At 55.2% G+C, this 21147-nt stretch overlaps 1 protein-coding gene across 1 annotated transcript; it reads right to left on the bottom strand.

Moving 5' to 3' along the window:
- Positions 1 to 739: 739 nt before the first annotated feature.
- Positions 740 to 20958, bottom strand: PALD1 (phosphatase domain containing paladin 1; the record flags this gene model as incomplete). The annotated part of the gene is made up of 20 exons (XM_082285803.1): positions 20848 to 20958; positions 13524 to 13721; positions 13295 to 13397; positions 12927 to 13106; positions 12686 to 12850; positions 12439 to 12599; positions 12231 to 12306; positions 11456 to 11604; positions 11274 to 11370; positions 11062 to 11166; positions 8569 to 8664; positions 8251 to 8385; positions 7639 to 7755; positions 7376 to 7555; positions 6724 to 6921; positions 6296 to 6436; positions 5625 to 5696; positions 5334 to 5474; positions 2661 to 2816; positions 740 to 889 (listed from the first exon to the last, which is right to left on the bottom strand). The coding sequence occupies exons 2-20, from the start codon at positions 13709 to 13711 to the stop codon at positions 740 to 742; spliced, it is 2610 nt and encodes an 869-aa protein (XP_082141929.1). The 5' UTR covers positions 13712 to 13721; positions 20848 to 20958.
- Positions 20959 to 21147: the final 189 nt, after the last annotated feature.

The raw sequence follows: 21147 nt of genomic DNA, 5'->3' as shown, positions 1-21147 counted from the left end.
CTCTCACCCCACTGTGAGGCCAGGGGGGCACTGGAACCCTTCATTTATAAAATCTCCTTTGGATTAACTACGTTTTTCACTCTTTCCTTTCTCTTTTCCTTAAAAAACAAAAAAAAACCCCGCTGGCCCTAATTTTGCTTTTAAGACTTTGCTGAGCATCTCAGCCCCCTCAGCACTGCCTTGGCACTCAACTTGGTCATGGCAGGGGGAAGTGGGACCCCAAAACTGGGTACCACAGCTGCCACTCCCCCAGCTGCATCCACGACTAAAAAGGGTTGAGAAGAACCAACAAATACAACTAAGCCTTAAAAATACCCAGGTTTGAAGTGACTGGGATTTCTGTGAGTCCTAATTCTGGCTGCAAGTGTTTATGGCTCCATATCTACATGGAGCCATAAATACATAACCATATATATATATATATATATTTATATATACATATTTATGTGTATATAGACATGTACATGTGTGTGTTTATGCACATAAATACACCTCTGTGTGTATAAATATGTAAATTTGTGTAAATGCTGCACTCGCTCAGGGTGGAAGCGAGGAAGGTCTCGATTTTTAATTTACAATATTTTTATTGCGTCCAAAAGAACCCCAGAAATCCTCCCGTCCTAAGGCAGCTTTGAGGCTCACCCCCTCCCTCCCCACACCCTCGGATTTTGGGAAAACAGTCTTTTTTTTGCTCTTCCCCACCCCAGAGAAAGCAGCAGGGGTCCCCCCCGCCCCGGCCCTACGCGAAGTCCCCGCGGAAGGGATGGGACGCGGCCCCCTGCGCCTGCCAGCGGCCCCGCAGCGTGCACAGCGCTTTGCCCTCCAGGCTCTCCAGCTCCGGGAATCCCAGCTCGTTCAGCACCTCGTACACCCCGGCCACCGCCGCTACCTGGAAACAGAGGGAGAAGCAAGATTGAACTCCTCCCCCTCGGGGATGCTTTTGCCACCTCCCGGGCGAAGACGGGCGGGGAAGATCCCCGGCATCCCCTCCATCCCCGTACCACCCCCTTCAGCTCTCCCAGCCTCACTCCAGCCCCAGTTTATCCATTTTCTAAGCCTCTTCCTTGCTGCTGGGGTCAGCCATCACAGGGTTTGTTGGCTTTGGCACCCTCCTGCCAAAAAGCTACAATGGCGCCTTGTTTTTGCTAAAAACGCAGGGATTATGCAGCGGGAAGGGGCGCTCTGGGGGCCAAAGGCTCCTTGTATGCGCAGGTTGGGAGTATTTCCCTCCCCTCCAGCAGACGGGGGGAGTGGGGGATGTAAGCCCCACGAGTTGAAGATGTGGCATTAAAAGGGGCAGAGCCTTTTGGGGCTGCACTCAAAAGATGCAGCACCAAAAAGATGCTGCATCCAAAGATGCACCAGCAAACGGTGGGTGGGGGGACAGAGGGCAGATGTAAATCCATGCACTGAAAGGTGCTGCTTTAAAAGGTGCAGCCCCAAAAGGTGCAGCATTAAAAACTGCTGCACTCAACCGCACGCCTCCCGCATCCAGCCAACAGCAAACATCCCAAATCTCCGCAAAAGCTGGTGCAGCCCCAGCGGCGGCCGCCGGGCAATGCAAACACCGGCATAACAGGGATGCCAGGGCGGGGCGGGCACCGGCGTCCCCCCTCCTGCTCCACCTCCGCCCTTTCATCTCCCGCCCGGCGGATCAAAGATGCCAATAGGAATTAGCGGCGCCGGCGGAGGCAAGGGAAGGGATGCGGGTTTTTCCCACAATAGCGCCGGGCAAACCCGGGAGGGGGGAGAAAAACTGGTCTCTGCATCGTAATAGAAGTAAAAGATGAAAATGACAAAATAAACAAAAACAAGCGAAGTTATAGAGCACATCAATAGAAACGATACAATAAAATAACAAAAAATAAAATTTAAAATAATAAAATACAGTCACACAGCAGTAAAATTTAAATAAATAAAATTATATAAAACATTATAATCATAGTAGCGTTATTAAAATTGCCATGTCCCCAGCTTCTCCTTTTCCCCTCTGACTCTCCTCTCATGCAGAATAACCCCCTAGGCACCAGCACACCCACCCCTATGCACTCCCCCTCACCATTTGTTCCACCTTCAAAGTCCCTTTTCCTAGGAAATTTACAGCCCCCCACCACATTTCCATTCAAATCAAGGTATCTCAAATAAATCCAGCGCCTATATCCCCCCGGAGCGGGAAATATGGATAATTTAGGGTCTCTTACCCACCCTTCCCCCATTCCATAAGGATAATGTAGGGCCTCCCACTTGCCCCCCATTCCATTTTTCCAGCTGGTTCCCAATTCCCTCAGATATCCAGTGCCACCATCCCCATCCTCCCAGACCTCCCATGCCCTGTGCCACCTGTCCTGGCCAGGCAGGGTTGGCTGGTGGCCCCCCAGCCCCAGATGCTACAATCCCAACTAAACCCCTGGGAAACTCAAACCAGGGAAACAGAGCAGGTTTGGGGTGGGAGAGCTCCCCATCCACATGGTGGGACGCCATCCATCTCCAGTGGCTTTCCATGAGAGCCACCAACCCAGGGAGCAAAGGGACCACAGATGACGCCCCAACAACCCCAGAAATCACATGTAAGTTAAGGACGGGTGTCTGCTTCCCAGTAAATTCCTGTATTTCCCTGGAAACACGAGGCTGAGGGAGGTGGCAGCCAGGGAAAGCCTCACCTCACGCATCCAGAGGCTGAAGGGCCTCTGCCAGGAGTCCTTCTTCTCCAGGTGCAGGTAGGCGTTGAAGAGGATGAGGAAGATGTAGCGCTCCAGGTACTGCAGGCTCCTCAGCTGCAGCATCCGCGTCTCCCTCTCATCCTTGCCCGACTTTCCCTGCAAGGAACAACAGCCCGGCTGAGGCACCTGTGGCACCCGCGCCAGGACAGCATCCCAGGGGAGCTCCTGCATCCCATCCTCACCCACAGTCCTGCTCTGCATCCCAGGGTTGGGTGGTGAAGGATCCACCGGGATCTCTGGTGCGAGGAAAAAGCCGTGGGAAGGGCATGGGAAGAGGGAGGAACACTTTGGGGCCAAAAATAAGCGCATCCATCCAGCCCACTCCTGCTGGGGCTTGGCACTCCAGGCTCTCATTTCCTTGTGGTTTCCAGTGGGTGACAATGATCCCAGAGCTCAAAAATAGATGAGGGATGGCTAAACGTGGGGGGGAGGTGCCCAGGAGCCAGGAGTAGGCACCCAAGTGCAAACTGTACCCCAAACCTTGAGTTCCTGGACTGCAAATCACTTCCCCAGGTAAAAACATCTCCCTGGAAGGCATTCCCACCTGGATTCAGCCTCCATTTCCAGAGGAAGAGAAGCTCTGAGGCTGGTGGCCATCACATCTCCCAGTACTATTTTATGTATATAAATGGTAAATATCTCTTTTATTACGTTTTATATATATTGTAATGTTCACACATTCATTATTTATATTTATTGCTTTATTATATATTGTATGTAATTATATGATAATTTTTATTAGTATTATTATTGCTGTTACTTTAAGAACAAACAAGCCCTGCACGCTGCCCTTTCCAGGAATTAATAAATACTAATAAATCAGAGCCCTGATCCCAAAGGCCATCCTAAAAAGCAGCAATTCCTCACTCCAGTTCTGCCCTTTGGAAAAGTTGTCTCCTCCACCTGTGTGTGCCAGTATTTGTAGAGAGCAGATCCTATGATCCTGTTATTTACCCTGCTACTGTATTACCCTATTTATTTTTCATTCTATTATCCTATTATTTAGCATGTTGTTATATGATCCTATTTATTTTTTATCCTATTATTTATCATTTTATTCTATTATCCTATTTATTTTTCTTCTATTACTTGTAATTTTATTCTATTATCCAATTTAATTTTCTTCTATTATCCAATTTTCTTCTATTACCCTATTACTTGTAATTTTATTCTATTGTCCTATTTATTTTTCTTCTATTATCCTACTATTTACCATCTTATTATCCTATCATTTATCTTTTATCCCATTATTTATATTTTCCTACATTTTCCTATTTTTCCTCCCAGTTAGGGGTGCGAAGAGGTTGGAACAAACCAAACCAAGCCCCAGAACACCTTTTCCTTCCCTTCTGTTTGCCCTAACCCTGAAAAGCATCTCCCAGCAGGCTCCCAAAACCCCAGCAATTCCCATAATTCTGGTCTCCAAGCTGCCCATCACCGAGGACAAAACAAAAATAAATTAAAATTAAAGCATTTGCACAGGGCCAAGCCAAATCCAGCAGGATGGATGGAGCAGCCAAGAGGGAAGTACAAGCTCCAGTGACAAGAGGCTCTTCCTTGGGCAGAGGGAGTGGATGAATCCCTCCTAATCTCACCTTCCCACCAGGAAGCCAGCCTGGAAATGGGACACAGCCCAGGACCACCCCTGTGCTGGTCCTGACAGCCAGGTAGGTGAAACTCCCCACATGGCCACACCCTCAGAATAAAGGAGGGATTTAATTAAAGTACTTAAATTAAAGTACCTACCCTGAATAAAAATAAATTAATAAAAATAAATGCGACTGTAAATTAACTAATGATTAATAATCACTACATCTGCAAGTAGTCAGGTCTCCAGAGGTTTTGTCTCCCAGCAACCCAAAAAAAGCAGTGGATCCCAGGAACAGGGAAGCAAATCCCCCGGAAGCTGCAGATGTTCCTGGGTGATTGAACATTTTGGTTTTTCTTCCCTCCATCAATCGTTTGCAGCCGTTAATTGAAAACACGGATCAGTGGCAGCCGGAGCAAGAGCCGAAGGGAGGAATTGCCAGTGGGACGCGGCACAAAGCATCCCAGGAATAATGCCAGGCCCTGGGCTCAGCCCTTCCAAGGCCCCATGATATAGTTGCACAGGTTTAAAAAATCCCAAATCTGATGAAAATATCCCTTTTTTTCTCTCCTTCATCAGCTCCACAGGGGCTCCCAAGTAAAACAGGGCTGTGGACCACAGGCTCAGCTGGCCATGGATGAGTCCGTTCCCAAGGACGGCTCCCCTTTCCAAAGCTGAATCTCCTTCCCAAACTCGGCGGAGCCACAGGAGCCTTTGGGGCTGGAAGCGGAGTGGGACAGACCAGTCCTGCCCTCTGCCGGCTGCACCTCACGGGATGCCGGACGGGAGGAACGCGGGATGGGCTGTGGGATGCAGGTGGATGCCAGATGAGCTCTGGGTGTGATGGGTGGGATGCGGGACGGAAAGGGACAGGCAGGATGCGGGACAGCACAGGATCCAAGGCAGCCCCGGGTTACCATGAGCACAAGAGCCTTGACACCTCTCTGGTGACACACCAGGGCTGGTCCCAGGGCCCGGCTGCACCCTCTGGAATGGCCCGGTGCCACCGGGAGGAGGGGGCTCACCTGCCGGTAGGTGCAGATGATGATTTCCCGGAGGTGGTAGTGCATGGGGGTCATGGTCTCACTGACCGTGTCGAGGGCCATGTCCACCTCCTTCTTCATCCGGTGACCATCGGGCAGGAGCTGGACCACCTTCATCACCACCTGGAGCACGGGCAGAAGCCACAGGGCTTCATCAGGAGCCTCCCTGCCTTGTCCCACTGCCTGCGAGAGGATCCAGCCCCTCCAAACAAGCAGCTGTGGCTTAAGGTAGCAGAGGGAGACCCCTAAAACAGAGCCAGCCCCAGCACTCACCTCAAACTCCCCCTTGGTGTACTTGGCATCAGGCACACTCACGATTTCCTCCTCACTCATCTCAGGGATGCCCTGGGGTGGCCAGAGGGGACTGGGTCATTATGGGCCGCACAAAAATGCAAAGTCTGTGCCCAGCCCACCAGGACCCCCAGCATCCCCTGCCTTGCCTCTGCCAGGCAGAGAACACAAAAATTGTATCCCTGCCCAAGGAGGGAGGACCATTCCAGGCACTGGCTCAGGTTGTCCAGAGAAGCAGTGGCTGCCCCTGGATCCCTGGAAGTGTCCAAGGCCAGGCTGGACAGGGCTCAGAGCAACCTGGGGTAGTGGAAGGTGTCCCTGCCCACGGCACAGGGATGGAATGAGATGAGCTTCCATGACCCTTCCAACCCAAACCATTCCACGACTCCATGATCTCCCTTGCCCTTAACCCTTCATCCTGGGGTGGAAGCTCTCAGGAAGAGGGTAAGGGCTCACCAGGCATTCACTCAGACTTCTGGAGCTCCCTGGGAGTTAGGCACAGCAAGATGTCACCATACAGATGTCCAGCCCCACAGCCCACCCTGGCCCTGCCCACACTCCTTTCAACCCTCTGGCTGTGACACGGCTGCCGTGGGCTCTCCAGAGCCTCCCCAGGAACCCCACCAGGAGTTGCTGCAGCCCCCCACACTCACATTGAAGTGCCAGAGGGTGAGGACAGCGATGACCATGGCCGTGGTGGTCCTGCCCCGGCCACTGGAGCAGTTGAACACGAAGGCTGCCCGCGAGTCCTCGGCCAGGGCGCTCTTCATGGCCTCCAGCAGACGGTCAAAGTCCTGCCAGGATGAAGCCAGTGGGTTTTTAGGGATGCAGGACTTCCTCACCTGACTTCCTTGGGGTCCCCTTTTGTCCTACAGCCTCCAGGTTGAAATCCCTGTTTCCTTGCTGCCAGATCCATCCTTGCCCACCTGAAGGCACACAGCCTCTCCATGCAGCATCTCCTGGGGATCCCCCCTGCCCTGGAAAGCACCCCACCAGCACTGAGCACCCAAGTGACGTTCCTCCCACAGCACCAGGGCTGGCTTGGGATGGAGGCAGCAGCACCATCCCATCCCTGGGGTACCTGCTCCTTGGGAGCACAGAAGTCAGGGATGGGGATGCGGCGGTAGGTGAGTCCCTGGCAGGAATTCTTCTGCTGGCTGAATATCTCCTGTGTGGTCAGGCAGCTCTTGAACATCTTCATCTGCTTCTCTGCCTCCAGGTACACTTCCAGCCACTTCTGGCACTTCAGCAGGTCCCCCTTCAGGGCAGCCTCCAGTTTCTGCACAGGATGGAGAAACCCTCACTGTAACACCCACCCCTCCTAATTTTTGCAGGATTTTAATCAATTGTTTTAGATGCCGGTGAACACCCCAAGCCCCCCACCAGGTCCTGGCCCCCAGTTCTGCCCAGGTCCCTCTCTGCTTGATGGGAGCCTCAGGAGCACCATTTCCCACCATGCTGGGCAGCTTCTCCATGCAGCCAAGCTCCTCCACTGCCTGTCTCCCCTGGAAATCCAGCTGGGAACATCCGCTCCCCTTTCCCCAGATGCCTTTTACCCTTGCTCTCAAGGCATGCTATAAATCCTTCCAGGGTGGATCTCTGCTTTGCTCCTTTGTTCCCAAAGGAAAACAAAACCAGCAGCTCCAGAGGGTGGGGAACTATCAAAGCCTGTGGAAATCACCCATGAGGGTTCCTGGGAACCCCCACTGCATCCAGCATCTCCCAGAGCTCACCTCCAGCTCCTGGGGCGAGGCGGCAGGCACAGGGATCAGCTCCTCCAGGAGTCCAGGCTCCCGCAGTGTATAGATCTGCTCATTCCCTTCCAGGACCACTTCCTCCCGGAGGCTGATCCAGACAATGCGGGAGTGCTTCCTCTTGGCATCCGTCAGGTACCGCAGGACGCTGCCCAGGGTCTAAGGAAGGGGTGAGCAAGGGTGATGGGAGGGCAGGGAGCCTAGTGTGGGGTCCCTGCCCGACGTGGGATCATGTCCCTCACCTTGGAGCTGGGCTGCGCCGTCCCATAGACGGGCATTTTGGGCACCCTTCGGAAGTTGGCCACGCTCATCTCCTTGGCAGTGCTCAGCACATCCGGGTAGAAGCGCTCATCTGCCACCTGGAACAGAGCAATGTCCAGGCAAGGGATGCCCCTTCCCACCCTCAGGTTTGCAGCGCACCACAACCCACGGACCCTGCTCAGGACAAGTCCCCAGACCTTTCCAACAGCAGCATCCAGGGCTCAAAGCCCCGCAGCTCTGTTTCCAAGGTGGGAAATGATCTCCAGCAGTGCAAGGGACCAACGGCCCCGGCCCCCTTCCCCCCACCCAGAAACCACGGAGCTGCTGCCCAGGCTCACGTCACAAGATGCTCCAGACACATCCATGTGCACAGGCGTCTCTGGCCACACACTTATCCTCACATGGGTCAGGTTGGAAGGGGCTTTAAAACCATCTAGGTTCCATCCTTGCTGAGGATGCCAGCAGGACACAGACCCAAGACCCCAAGACACCTGCCCTCCAACAGGGAAACCCTTGGCTTCTTCCACCCCACCACGCCTCTGTGAGGGCGAGCACCCCAGGATGCCGCTCCCACCTCTGCGCCCCTCACTCACCAGCACTCGTGTGCCCTTGGTGACGAGCTCGGCGGTGACGGTGAGCTCCGAGCAGTTCATGTCCGCCTGCAGCCGGTACAGCTCCGGGTGCCGGCACATCCACCTGCTGAAGCTGAGGGCAAAGCCCAGGGGGTACTGCCGGCGGGGGGCCGGGGGGGATGCACCATCAGCCTGGGCTCTGATCCCCCTGCCCGCGACCCCACCGAGAAAACCTGCTTGGAAAACTCAAAGGGGGAAACCCCTGCCCTCCCGTTGCACAACGGAGCCAAAGGAAAGAGGGCAAGGAAGGTTTTTTTGGGTTGCCCTGGTGGTTTTTACCTGCTCGTGAAGGTAGTAGTTGAAAGCAATCAAGTAGAAATAGCGTTCGAGGCTCTGCAGAGTCCTCTGGAGGAAATACTCTTTGGTGCTGCTCCCCTGGAAGCAAAGGAGACGGAATCTGTGATGCTCAGTGCTGACCAGTCCTGCAGCCCCAGCAGACCAGGAGGCTGGGATAAAGCCCTCCCAGAAGGAGCTTTGGATGAATTGTTCTATTTTTTTAATGAAACATTTCAGTTTCTCATATTAGAAGATGCTCAAAAGCATAAAGTCACATTTCAGCTCAAAACAAAAGCTTCACTTTAGCACAAGGACACACTGGGAGTGGTTCCAACCAGCCCACGCTGTCACACAGATACACTGTCCAGATGGGAGATTTAAACCCCAGGAGATGGGGTTGGAAAATGCCCCCATTCCAGCCATCCCCGCCACGGGATGAAATGCTCAGGCAGTGGCATCCCTGGGGAGAGAGGGCCCCATGCCAGCCACACACCCTGCAACGTCCTTCATTTCCAAGTGTCTCCCTTTTCCATGTCCAGAAGCATCCTGATGCCTATGTTTCCGGCAAGCTCTCCTCCTCCTCTTCTTTATCATCACCTCCCCAATCCAGGTGTGTTCCCCACCACGGCTATCCCCTCTCGGGGAGGAAACTCAAACCCTCAGGATTTTCTATAATTCAGAAACCTGGGGGCAGAGGTTTGTACCTCCGAGCATCCCATCCAACAAATTACCCTGGTACCAGGTAAGGAACACCCAGCACGGCATCCATAAACATCCCTGGAGAGCCCGTTGGAACCCACTCCCCAGGGCAGGATGGAAAATCCTGTAGGACAGGGCTGTGTCTGGGGTCAGCTCGGCGAGCGGGGTTTGCTCATCCCTGACATTACGTGGCTGACTCATGAATATTTACTTGTTCTCCACAAGAGAAATCCGGCCTGCAGTCATTTATCAAGAGGAAAGGCAGTGGGATTTGCTCTGGAAACTCAAAACAAAGCCTGCAGGGATGGAGCCGTGCCAGGTTTGCCGGCAGCACCAACAGCAGAGCGGTGCTGCTTCCCAAGCGCTTGGATTCCTGCAGTAAACTCCATCCCAGTGCTCTCACCCAAGGCAAACCTGTTAACATTCCCCTTAAATAGGCTATGGGTGGAAAGGGGAATGATCCACTCGTGTTTTAGCTGTGGAAAGCCAGATACTGGGGGAGTCTGGCTGCTTGGCATCCCACACCAGGATTCACCTGCACCTCCATCGCTGGAGGGCTTAAAACTCCATTTCTGCCCCCCCAAATCCAGGCAGGAACCCACAGACATCACTCCTCCAATCCCAGAAAAGCCCCTCCTCCCCCCAAAACCAACCAGCTCACCCAATACCCCTCCAACACAAAGAAGTCCAGGCTGTTTTTCTGAGGGCCGAGCATTATCCCCTCTCCCCTCCTCACCCTCTGTGTGCCCCCAGCACATTTTCCTGGCCTCCCGCCACTGTTTAAACCTGCTCTTGCTCCACAAAGACTTCAAATAAACACTCCTTGAGGCTTATTTACAGCAGTCCCCCAGCCATTTGTTTTCCAGGAGTCCAGGATGACACGGAGCAGCTTTCCCCGGCAGGGAAAAGTCAGGGAAAGGTTTCAAGGCAATGAGAAAATCCCATCCCATGCCCAAGCCTCCCCTGCTACAGAAGAGGACCCGCCAGCACATGAGCAGCACCAAACATATCCAAATCTGCCCTAAAAGGGAACAGGGGAGTATAACATTTGGGATTTGCCACTAAACACCAAAAGAAGTGACAGTAAACGCCTCCTTTTCCCATTGCTCAATCACTTCCATGTTTTTTTTGCCACAGCGCACCTGGTTTGAGACTGCCCTTTACAACCAGCTCCAGCACTTCCACTCCACACTCAAATTTAAACGGGAAAATTAATCTCCAAAGAAACTGGGATCAGGGCAGCACTTTCACCTGAGCATCCATCTATCCTTCCATCACCTGGTGAGGAGCCCCCTGCTCAGGCAGGAAGGCCACGGCTTTCCAGCATGGAAAGCCACCCTGATGGCTCTTCAAAACAACGGGGAAAAAACATAAATCTACAACGAGAAAAGCCTGACCTTGGGTGACTATATTTGCAACGATCCCTCCCAGCTCCCAAGGACTTTTACCATCCAGGCTGATATTGATTTTCCAATTTTAGAGCTGATGAAACCAGGGCACAGGATATTATTTGCCCCCGAGGTCATCTACCAGAAGCAGCAGTGAAGCCCAAACCAGTCTGTTTTCCCCCCAGTCCCAGCCTGCTCCATTTTATGGCTTTTCAAATAACTGGAGGGGAAAAAAAAAAAAAAAAGAAAGAGACACACCACAACCTTCCAGGTTTCATATCGCTGGGAAATCTCCAGCTCACAGGAAGCTTTGGGTTTCCAGAATTTACATTCTTCTCATCCCAGCGCAAAAATAGCTTAATAAATTTCCCGGTGCTGACGGCTCACATCTGAGTAATCCTCTAATTACCTGGATCTGATAGTCCTCCCCGATCCCTTCCAGCTTCTTCTTGTACTCGTAGATGGCTTCCTTCATGTCGTGCATCTCCGAGCAGGAGGCTATGGCACCATCCACCTCGGGAGGAGCAAGCGGGAAATTGCTCCATAAGCCTTGGATCTGGGGGGAAAATCCATCCCTCCCTTCCAGCCGCCCCGCCAGGGGGTTCACCAGCACCCCCTTACCTCCTCCACTATCTGCTGGCCTTTGGGGACCATCTCCATGAAGGTCTGGATGACCCGGAGCCTGTCCCTAGGAGATGTTTTAGGCAGGTGGGGGAAGCTGCAGTGGGAGAAGGAGGAAATCAAACCAGTCCCGGGGGGAATGGGCATCCCCCCAGTCCCACCCCGGCGGCTGCTCCGCTTACTCGGGCTTCTGGGCAGCTCCTCGGTGGTGGTGGAGGACCAGGGTGCCCATGGCCATGGCCAGGTTGGTCCTGCCCACACCAGTCTGGCAGCCGAAGAGCAGCGCGGGCGGGGGTCTGCCGGGGTCCCGCAGCAGCAGGCTGGGGCTCTCCTATGAGGGAGGGACACACGGATGAATGCATGGATGGATGGAGACCCCAGCGGCTTGCAGGAGAGCCAGGTCTGTCCCATCAGTGGCTGGGATGGAGGTGATGGCCATGCCCAGGCAGGGAGGGGTGGGTGCCATCTCCCTTTTGCTCAGGGGATGGGGTGGATGGAGCAGGACAGGACAATGGGTGGCCCACCCGCTGCATCCCCCCGCCCAGTGCCCTCTCCATCTGCCAGCCTGTCCATCCTACCAGAGATGTTCCCACCACTCATCCCCAACCCACTGAGATTTCATCTTCCAGAATGTAAAAAAGAAGAGCAGCTCTGACATGGAAAACCTTTGCAGCAAAGGCAGATAATTCCTGCTAAAGCCACTTAGGGAAGAGAAGCCTGGAGGTGGCCAGGGATGGTCACCTCTAGCCAGGGGTAGGGACAAACTGCTGGACAACATGGACTTCTCCAGCAGGATCCTACAGCAAGCAGAGTGGGAACTGCAGGCACAGGCATCCTCTAACAGGCAGACTTAAGGAAAACCAGAAGATGCTCTCAGGCAGTCGTGGTCCCCGACACAGCACAGGAGCAATCCCATCCAAGGAGGCCCCATGGATCAGGTGCTTTTCCTCGGCTCACCCTGAGGAAGCGGATGAAAGCATCAAACTGCTCCTCCAAAGGGGCTCCCTCGGCGGGCAGGGGCAGCCGGTGGTACCTGCCGGGATGGCGACAGCCCTCGTTAGGATGGGACCCCGGAGGGGCTTCATCCCAACCACCACGGAGGATACACGGCTTTAGGGGTGCAAAGAGCCCCCACCACAGGTGAGGAAGAGGAGGAGGGAAGGACCTGTAGGAGGGCTGGAGGAAGATGGGTCTGCGATAGACCTCGTCGGTGACCTGGATGTCCTCGTCGCACTGCACCCGCACGGCGTGGGGCTCGTCCCGCAGCCGCTCGATGTCGTTGTACACGTAGTAGACGCTCTCGCTCAGCTGCGCGAAGTCGCGGATCTACAGGAGATGGGAAAAGCCCCCTCACAACCCCTCCACTCACCTCTGCGCCGGCAGGATGTGCACCCTTTCCCGTCCCAGCTCACCTCCTTGCGGATGGCCAGCTCCAGGCTCTCCGCCCGCACACCCCGCTGCAGGCGCTGGAGGTTCTCGTGGAGGTTCTCCTTGTCCCGGGGAGTGTAGGACACGAAGTCGCCCTCCAGCCGCAGGAAGACCACGGGCTCCTCACGGACGCAGAAGAAGACACATTCCTGCAAAAAGCGGGGGAGAGGCTGTCTAAAAGCTCTCCTGGCTTTTTTCCACCCCAATTCCCACCCTCCCACCAACCTTGTGGCCTTCTCTCTGCAGCTTCTGCAGCACGAGCTTGAAGCCGTTGAGGCTGGGCTGCCCCATCCCGAACACGGCGTAACCTCCTTTGGCCTGCCGGAAGTTGGGAGCGCCGCAGCGGCCGGTAGTGTTCAAAACATCTAATTTTCCATATACATCTCTGACCATGAAGTATTTCCCCTGCAAAATATCAGAAGAGAGAAGGTGGGACATAGTGGATTTGAGCAAGGTGGGACTGAACGCAGCTGAGTGTAAAAGTGGCTTTTTCTAGGTGATCTTCAAAAGGAGCCCCCCCAATAAACTTCTGAGGTCCCTAAAGTCCAGGCTGAAATGAGCTGGGTGATGAAATTGGTGGCGGCAACGCTCACCTGCACCAGGTAGTGCTCCAGCGTGGCCTCAGAAATGCGTCCCACTGTGTAGTTTGCCTTCAGTAGGTCATCGTGGATCTGGAACTCCTCCCTGCAGTTGTACCTGCAAAAGCCACAGGCAGGTGGGTAAAGGAAAAAAATAATGGCATAGGCCAAGATTGAAAAAAACCCCGGTATTTGGAGAAGAGGGTGGAGGAAACCAGAATTTTGGAGGCTGCCAAGGACTTACGTGATGACCACAGGCGCCACTTTGTTGGTGATGATGGACTTGGCCTTGCTGTTGTGGAGCCCCAGGGTCTGGAAGGAGTGGATGCTGAGGGAGTGCTGGTCCTCCATGGTGCCGTCTCCCGGCACCCGGCTCTCCAGCGGGGATGCCGAGACTGCCTGCTGTGCCGCGCTGGCCGTCGTACCCATCATCCGCGGGCAGCTGTGCCGGGACGGGGAGGAAGCAGCAGCAGCAGGGAGGAAAGGAAAAAAAAAAAAAACAAACAAAAAAAACAAAAAAAACCAAAAAAACAAAAAAAAAAAAAAAAAAAAAAACAAAAAAAAAAACCAAGGAGGGAGGGGGAAAAAAACGGGAGGAGGAATTTATTTTTCGGCCGCTCCTGATTTAGGACGGGAAAATCCCAGGCAGGCACAGGGCAACCCCCTGCCGACAGCCAGCCAGGGAAGGAACGCTAAGCCAGCCCTTTCCCTCCCGCTCCCACAAAAGGCTTTCTTCCTGCCTGCCATGCAGCTCGCTCCATCAGGGAGGTGAAAGTAGGGCTGAGAAGGGAGGCGGGGGAAATGGGCGAAATGCCGGATCCGGTCCCTAAAATCTGCTGAGTCAGCACATGGCAGTGCGGAGGGACTCGGCGGCGCTCGTCCCCCGCTTTCCCAGCACCCATAAAGCACTCCAGGGTCCCTCCCCGCACGGAAAACTCTTGAACAGAGAGCACGTGTTACTGGATACTTGGTAATTTAGGGTGTAGGAGCGCGCCTGGAGCAGGTCTGCGTGTGCCGGTCTGGAAGCTGCCTTTAAAGCAGCCGGTTATCCCCAGCCCAGGGGAGCACCCGGGGACCCCGAAAGTAGCCCCCACTTTGTCCCCAGGGAGCTCATCCCTGAACAAGGATGGAATCAAAAGGGCCAGCCTGGCGGCGGCCAGGAGCATCCCGCCACACTCGACCAGTCCGGGACAATGAGCCGACTGTCTGCGCCAGCCAGGGCCGGATCCTGGCGTCCCAATGAAGCGAGAGATGGCAAAGGGGTAGCCTGGGAAAGACAAAGCTCTGCCCACTCCTAACGAGACGGCCCCCAGTAAAACCTCCTTTGTGCTGCATGGGAATAACCCCGGCAGCACCCAAAGGGGGATGGTACCTGCTCCGAGGCGATGCTCAGCGCTGGGAAGAGCGGGAGCGGCTTTAACCCAGCCCTACAAATTCTTCTGCAGCTGCTCCTCCTGCCTTACAAGCAGCGCAGGATCAATCCCTTACTGCAATCCCAGGGAATGTGATGCCCCCAGCAGCTGCAAATGCTTCAAGTCGGGGGGAAAAGCCTGCGGAAAATGTGCTATTTCTAGACAACCATGCCCAGGCACACATTTTCCCCTCCTCCCCATCTTCCTTCGCTGCTCCACAGAAAACTTGTTGCTCTACTGTGAATTTTCTGCACCATTAGGCAGCCTGGTTTATTTTACACAGAAGAGCGGGGAGGGGGGGGTGGAAAACAAAAACAGCTGTTTCAGGCCAGTGCCGTTTCTCCAAGTCCTCTTGAGTGTTTCTTTCACATAAACACTGTGAGGGCAAAAATAAAGAAAGAAAGGGAAAAAAAAATATATAGGGAGGTTTTGAGTGTTTCAGAGCAGGCACTCATGGCTTTGGAGAGTTCAGGCAGCAAGCAGGAATGGGGCATCCAGCCAGGATGCTTTTTTTCCCCTAATTTTGCTCAGAACGGGTGCATCTTTTCAATAGTGAGCTGGATCGATCCTTCTGGGTTTGCTCCAGCATTCCCATGTTGGAGGATGGAGATTCCACCCCCAGTTTCGAGGCAGGCAGCTTCTGTATTTCCTTAGTCCTTCTCCCCTCCCCACAGACAGCCACCTTCACCCTAAAACCCCCAGGGATATTTTCTTTTCCCGACAAACCACACCAAGAAATAACAGGCATAAAAGACGCCGGGCAGATTTGGAAATTGTCTTTCAAACCACAAAATGAATGGAGGGAGGAAATCACATCTCAGCTTCTTCCCCCACTCCCTGCTTCAGCTGGGGAGGCAAAACCAAGCAAGAAAAGTACTGAAATTACCCAAAGTGGGTGCTCAGGGAAGCCACGGGAACTGCTCTAAAAAGCCACAGGAAGAGAGAAGTGCTAGTGTTATCCATATGGGAGCAGCTATTTACCGGTATTACTGCATCTGATGGGAGCAGGAGGGTTTACCATCTCCCAGTGCCCACTCTGCAAGCTGGGACACAAACTGGGATGGGTAGGGAAGCAAAACCCTCCCCGAGGAAAACAGATAAAATTACCTTGGCTGAAAACTTTCCCAAATATTGCTGGTGGCTGCGACGGGAAGAGATGCAATGAAGCCACCATCACAGGCCAGCCGAGGGAAACAGGAGCCCAGGAACCAGCCCGGCAGGGACCCACCCACCAAAGGGCTCCGGATGACCCCAAATATCATTCTTTTCCCCATAACTGGACACAGTTAGCAAACACTGAGAAGCTCCTGCACTGGAACAGGACGCCCAGAGAAGCTGTCGATGCCTTAGCCCTCGAAGCGTTCAAGGCTAGATGGAGCTTGGAGCAACCCAGTCTAATGGAAGGTGTCACTGACCACGGCAGGGGGTTGGAACGAGATGATCTCTAAGGTCCTTCCCACCCCAAACCATTCTGGGATTCTGTGATTCCAGGTTAGGAGGCTGGGAAGCAATCCACATGGATTTTATGACAGCATTAGCCATCAGCCGTGGTGGGTTGGTTTTGAGCATCCCTTCCCTTGCACCACACGGAATTTGGGAGTTTCCTTTCTAGGAGAGAGAATGCAGAGACAACATCCCCCTGCACAGCATCCTAGCCTCTTGTCTGCACCTTCTCCTCCTTTTTCTGGGACAAACCCCAGAAATATTTCCCTAGCTGGCAGCTCATCCTTCACAGATCCCAAAGCCAAGCCTGAGATCAATTGTGGCCAAGGTTCCTGAACAAAGAGCCCATTTTCTCCCCAGCTGCCAAAAGAACCAACACCCTGCACGAGGGCATCCCACCAAACAAACCAGCAGTGTTCCTCTCCAGGTGTTTTGCCTAAATTCAAAGCACTGCCGATAAATTATTCTTGCTGCCTAAGGAGAAAAGTGGAGCCTCCGGGTGGGCAAGGCAGAGGTGCTTCCCTTCCCCTCCAGACCCTGTTTCACAACATCCAGCTCTGCCAAGCCTGGATGGGGAATGCCAGAGGAGCCGCCAGCAGCACTGGGAGCATCCCAAGAATGCCACTTGAGCAGCCCAAGAGATCCTGTGTGGAATCCCCAGCCTCTCCCACAGAAGTCAGGATGCTACAACAGTGCTCAGCCCACCACCTTCCCACCTCTCGGAGCCGCTCCTCTCCCCCTGCACCCGGCACAGGGGTTATTCCCACACCCAGGGACCTGGCAAGGACTCACAGCCGGAGCAAACAATGGACTTAATATAGTGGGAGGAGGTCGGGCTGCAGCTGCAGGATGCATCTGCCCCGGCCACCGTGCCGAGGAGGAAACGTGCACTTGCCTGGCCGCCTCATTGTCAGCAGGAAATAAATCAAATAAATCTCCTTCTGTGCATCCTTGAGATATTTTATAGCTTTTAAAGCTCTTCTAAATGAAAAGCAAAGCCCTTTGGGAAGAAGCAGCGGCAACGGCAGCATCCTCCTAATGCATCCATCCTTCCTCAGTGTGGGGCAGCCCCTGTGGCTTTTCAGCATGGAGCCGGCGTGGATGCATCCTCAAGGGACCGAGGGGCACCCCTGGAGCACTGCTGAGCCCAGCAGGGAGGCAGGAAACACCACAAGCCAGCAGGAAGCTCCATTGCAGCCGGAGGGGCATCACCGGAGCCCGGAGGAAGCGCTGGAGCTGAGCCCCCTGCCCCGGCATGCTCTTTAACCCTCTTTTTAAAAAAAAACCCAGTGAAAATTAAATAACACAAACAGCTTCTCTGGGAGAGCCTGCCTGTGCTAGGAGATATCCCAGAGCAGAGGCTGCATGGGAACCAGGCTCCTGTTGTTCCAGGTGATGCCGGAAGGAAGCAGCCTGGCTTCTTAAAAACACATAATAAAACAAAAAAGAAAGGTGAGAAATAACACATTAAGCTGTGGATGATTTGGAACGTGCTGTACACCCACCAAGCTGTGAGGATAAAATAAGGCAAAGAATCAAAACGCCTCAAATTAACCCAAAAGCACTTTGCCATGGGCAGGAAAAGGCCCTGGAAGGGCACCTTTGCAGCAGACAGCTCTGCTTTCACGAGCCTTGGCTGATTCATTAATATCTTTAAAGGAGCAAAAGTGACCGCCCTCCATCCTCATGACCTCCTCGGAGAGCCAGCAGTGACAGCCAAAACTATAACTTAATAAGCAGCATTTCCTAGAAAGTCCAGAGGTATTTGCCAACCAGGCCGGGATCGGTGCTGCCGATCCCCCCTGCGCCCCACGCTCTACCACCGGCGTCTGCCGAGCAGTGCAGGAAAGCATCAGTGGGACGTCTGCCCCCAAGTCCAAGTGGGAGCATCCAGAATAACGAGGACCAGGCATTTCCCACCCCCTCCCAAACATGCTCCTGTCCTTTGGCAGAAAACCGAGTGCTACATCCCCATCCTCCATGGGACCAACCTGCCTTTAGTTACTGGATTTAAAACTCCTCACCCTGAAGCCAGGGAAAGCTGTTTGAGACAGGGTATGGAGGAGAAAAAAGTCACCCCCAAAATGGGGATGGCAATCTGCTCCCTGCCATGGAGGTGACCATCGATGAGAAGGAATCTATTGGGAATGGTATCTAGGCTGCAGCCCTTCTTCACAAACCTGGTTTGCATTATTAATCAGCATTATTAACCTTCCTTGCTAAGCACAGCCTGGGAGGAATTAAGACCCTGGAAGCATTTGATGGGGCTCGGAGCAACCTGGTCTAGTGGAAGGTGCCCACGGCAGGGAGTGGAATGAGACGACCTTTAAGATCCCTTCCAAACCGTTCAGTGACTCCATGATTTTGCAAAGAGCCCACCTGTAACTGCTGCCTCACACCCAGCTTTTAAGGCCCCCCTGGCAGGTTCCCTGACACATCCCACCAGTCCCTGGGGCGCTGCTTTTTGGGCAGGCAGGAGATGCTTGGCTGCTTGCTGTTGAGGTGAGGGGTTTTATCACTGAGCAGCAATGGAAAGAGGAACAAAGCCCTGGCTCAGAAGCACCAGCGTTGCCAGTTGTGCCGTCAGCTTGCTGCCAGTGGTTTCAAGGTCTGTGAGCACACTCGCTGAAGGGTTTCCTTTCAGTAGCACAAAGGAAAAACAAAATAAAAAGCCATAAAACATGAAGATAAAGGCTGGGGGCATCTCCAAAGAGACCAGTGACCTGTGGGCAAAGCTTTTGTCCAACGCCAAGCAGTCCCCAACTTGCCAGGAAGCACCGCAGCCCCACACCCAAACCAGATCTGCCAAGCTTTTCCCCGCCAGAGGTTCTCCGGTGTGACCCCGCTCCAGCTGGCAGAGGGGAGCGGGGTGTCCCCAGGGGTGGGGAACTCAGGCTGGCCCCCCCAGCACAACCCCCTGCTCCCAAGCCCGGGATGGCCAGCGCCACGCGGAGCCGGCCGGGGCGTTTTGGGAAGGCGAGGGCTATGATTTTGTGCTATTCATAGCTAACCACGGCTCCCCTCCCAACGCGGGGAAGGCTGCCGGAGCAACGGGACGGCTCCATTTACACGGGGCCGCTTTTCCACGCCGGGATCCGCTGCAGACCACACCTTTCCCAGGACAAGCAGCACCTTATGCACGCCAGCACCGTGGTTTGGGATGCAGTAGGACACGGAGCTCACGCTCCCAGGTCTCCTCTCCCCTGTCCTGCTCTCTGAATAAATAAAGCAAAAATCAAGCAAACCCCAAGGGAGTTTTGCTCACAACAGAGACCTGCCCATTATTTTTAGGCTCCGTGTCATTCGTGCAGAGACATAATCACTTCCTGCCTTCCAGGAAGGAAATGTCCCACCACCGTTGCCTGTTTGCCTCTTCCTCAGGCAATGCCCCCAGCCCAGCCACACCAAAACTCGCTGTTTTCTCCCATCCAGGGCAGGAAAACAACGGGGGCACAGCTCGGGATGTGACGGGTGCCATGGCCAGGAGCGCTGCGGGAGGAGGAGGGGGTGTTCGCTCCCCCAGCACTAAGAGGATGCACCGGGGAAAGGGCAGGGAAGCAGGTCCGGAAAAGTCCGGCAGCCATCGGAAGCGCAGCCTGGACGAGGTTTCTGGAAGTTTTCAGCCCCGAGAAGCGGGGCAGGAGCTCAGCGGGAGCAGGCAGCCTCGCTCCTAGGACATCCTCTGCGGCAGCGAGGGTGACTCCGACCCGCACGGGGCTGGGAGCCCACCGGGCTCTGCGCCACCCCCCGCACGTGCCAGCGGGAAACCCATCCCAGGCTTCCCGCTCCTCCCGTGCTCCCTAAATGGGAGGCTGCCGAGCCAAACCCCAGACCTCGGCTACAGCTGCTCCTCTTCCTCCTCCATCTTCATCCTCCAGCAGGGAGCCATCCCGCACCTCCCCCCCGCTTCAGAGCCCGCTCTCCAAGCGGCTTTTGGGGGTGCAAGGGAGGCACAACCAAGAGATGCAAATCCCAAAACTCACTCTGCGGGACTCGAGCCACAGCAGGCACAGCCGGCACCGGCCGACAGCCGTGCTGGGCTCCCAGCCCGGTGGGGCTGGCTTCCAGGCCGAAAGAGGGAGAGAAAAGCCCCTTTTAAATAGCAAACACAACTGCAAAGGCAGGAGAGGTGGGATCCGCGGGGCGGATGCTGAGCCTCAAAACTAGTGATCCGTCTATTTTCCAGAGGTTTAAAGCCCAGCGCTGGCTCCGGATAAACCCCCCTCGCCATGGCTGAGGCACCTCATGGCCACGCTGTGGAGTCTGTGCTCCAGGGGCAAAATAAACCTTCCCCCCATTGTCCCACCCGTCTTGGCTTGGGGGGACACACCCAGCGGGGACCCCCGCCCAAGAAGCCCCCCGGGTGCCCATCACAAACCCCCCCGGAGGGTGGGGGGGGCACCATCGAGGGCTGGTCCTGCCCCCTCCATCCCCTTCCCACCGCACCGGCCCGGGAAACGAGCCCCACCACCCCGGGGGAGGGGATGAGAGGGGCAGCCGGTCCCGGGGGGGGCGGATGAGGGGCCCGGGGGTCGGGTAATGCTCGGCCCCGGCGTGGCGGGAGGATGCCCGGGACCGGGGACGGGGCGCGGAGAAGGGCAGGATGCCCGGTCCCGGGGGTTGGAGGGGGGAGAACGCCCAGTCCCGGGGGCCGGGAGGAGAATGCCCGGCTCGGGGGGGCAGGGATGCCCAGTCTCGGCGGGGATACGGTACCTGGGGGGCTCCGGGCTCAGCTCCCGCGCCGGGCCGGCCGCGCCGTCGGGCGCCCCATGGGGGCGGCGGGAGCGGTGGCGGGAGCGCAGCCCCGCGGCCGCGCCGACCGCCGGCGCCTCGGCGGGGGAGGGACCGGGGCGGGCACCGGGACAGGGCTGAGGGGAGTCCGGGACCGCCCCCCGCCCCGGGACACGCCCCCGGCACCGCCCCCTGCGCCCCCAGCGCCGCCGGGACACCCCGGGCCAGGGCACCGGCAGCTCGGGGGCACCCGGCACGCAGCACCCGCTACCAGCAGCATCC

Source organism: Coloeus monedula (assembly GCF_965178545.1).
Source record: "Coloeus monedula genome assembly, chromosome: 8".
In the NCBI taxonomy this organism is placed as follows: domain Eukaryota; kingdom Metazoa; phylum Chordata; class Aves; order Passeriformes; family Corvidae; genus Coloeus; species Coloeus monedula.
Note: the sequence above shows the minus strand (reverse complement) of the source record. Positions and strands in the feature narration are given on the sequence as shown.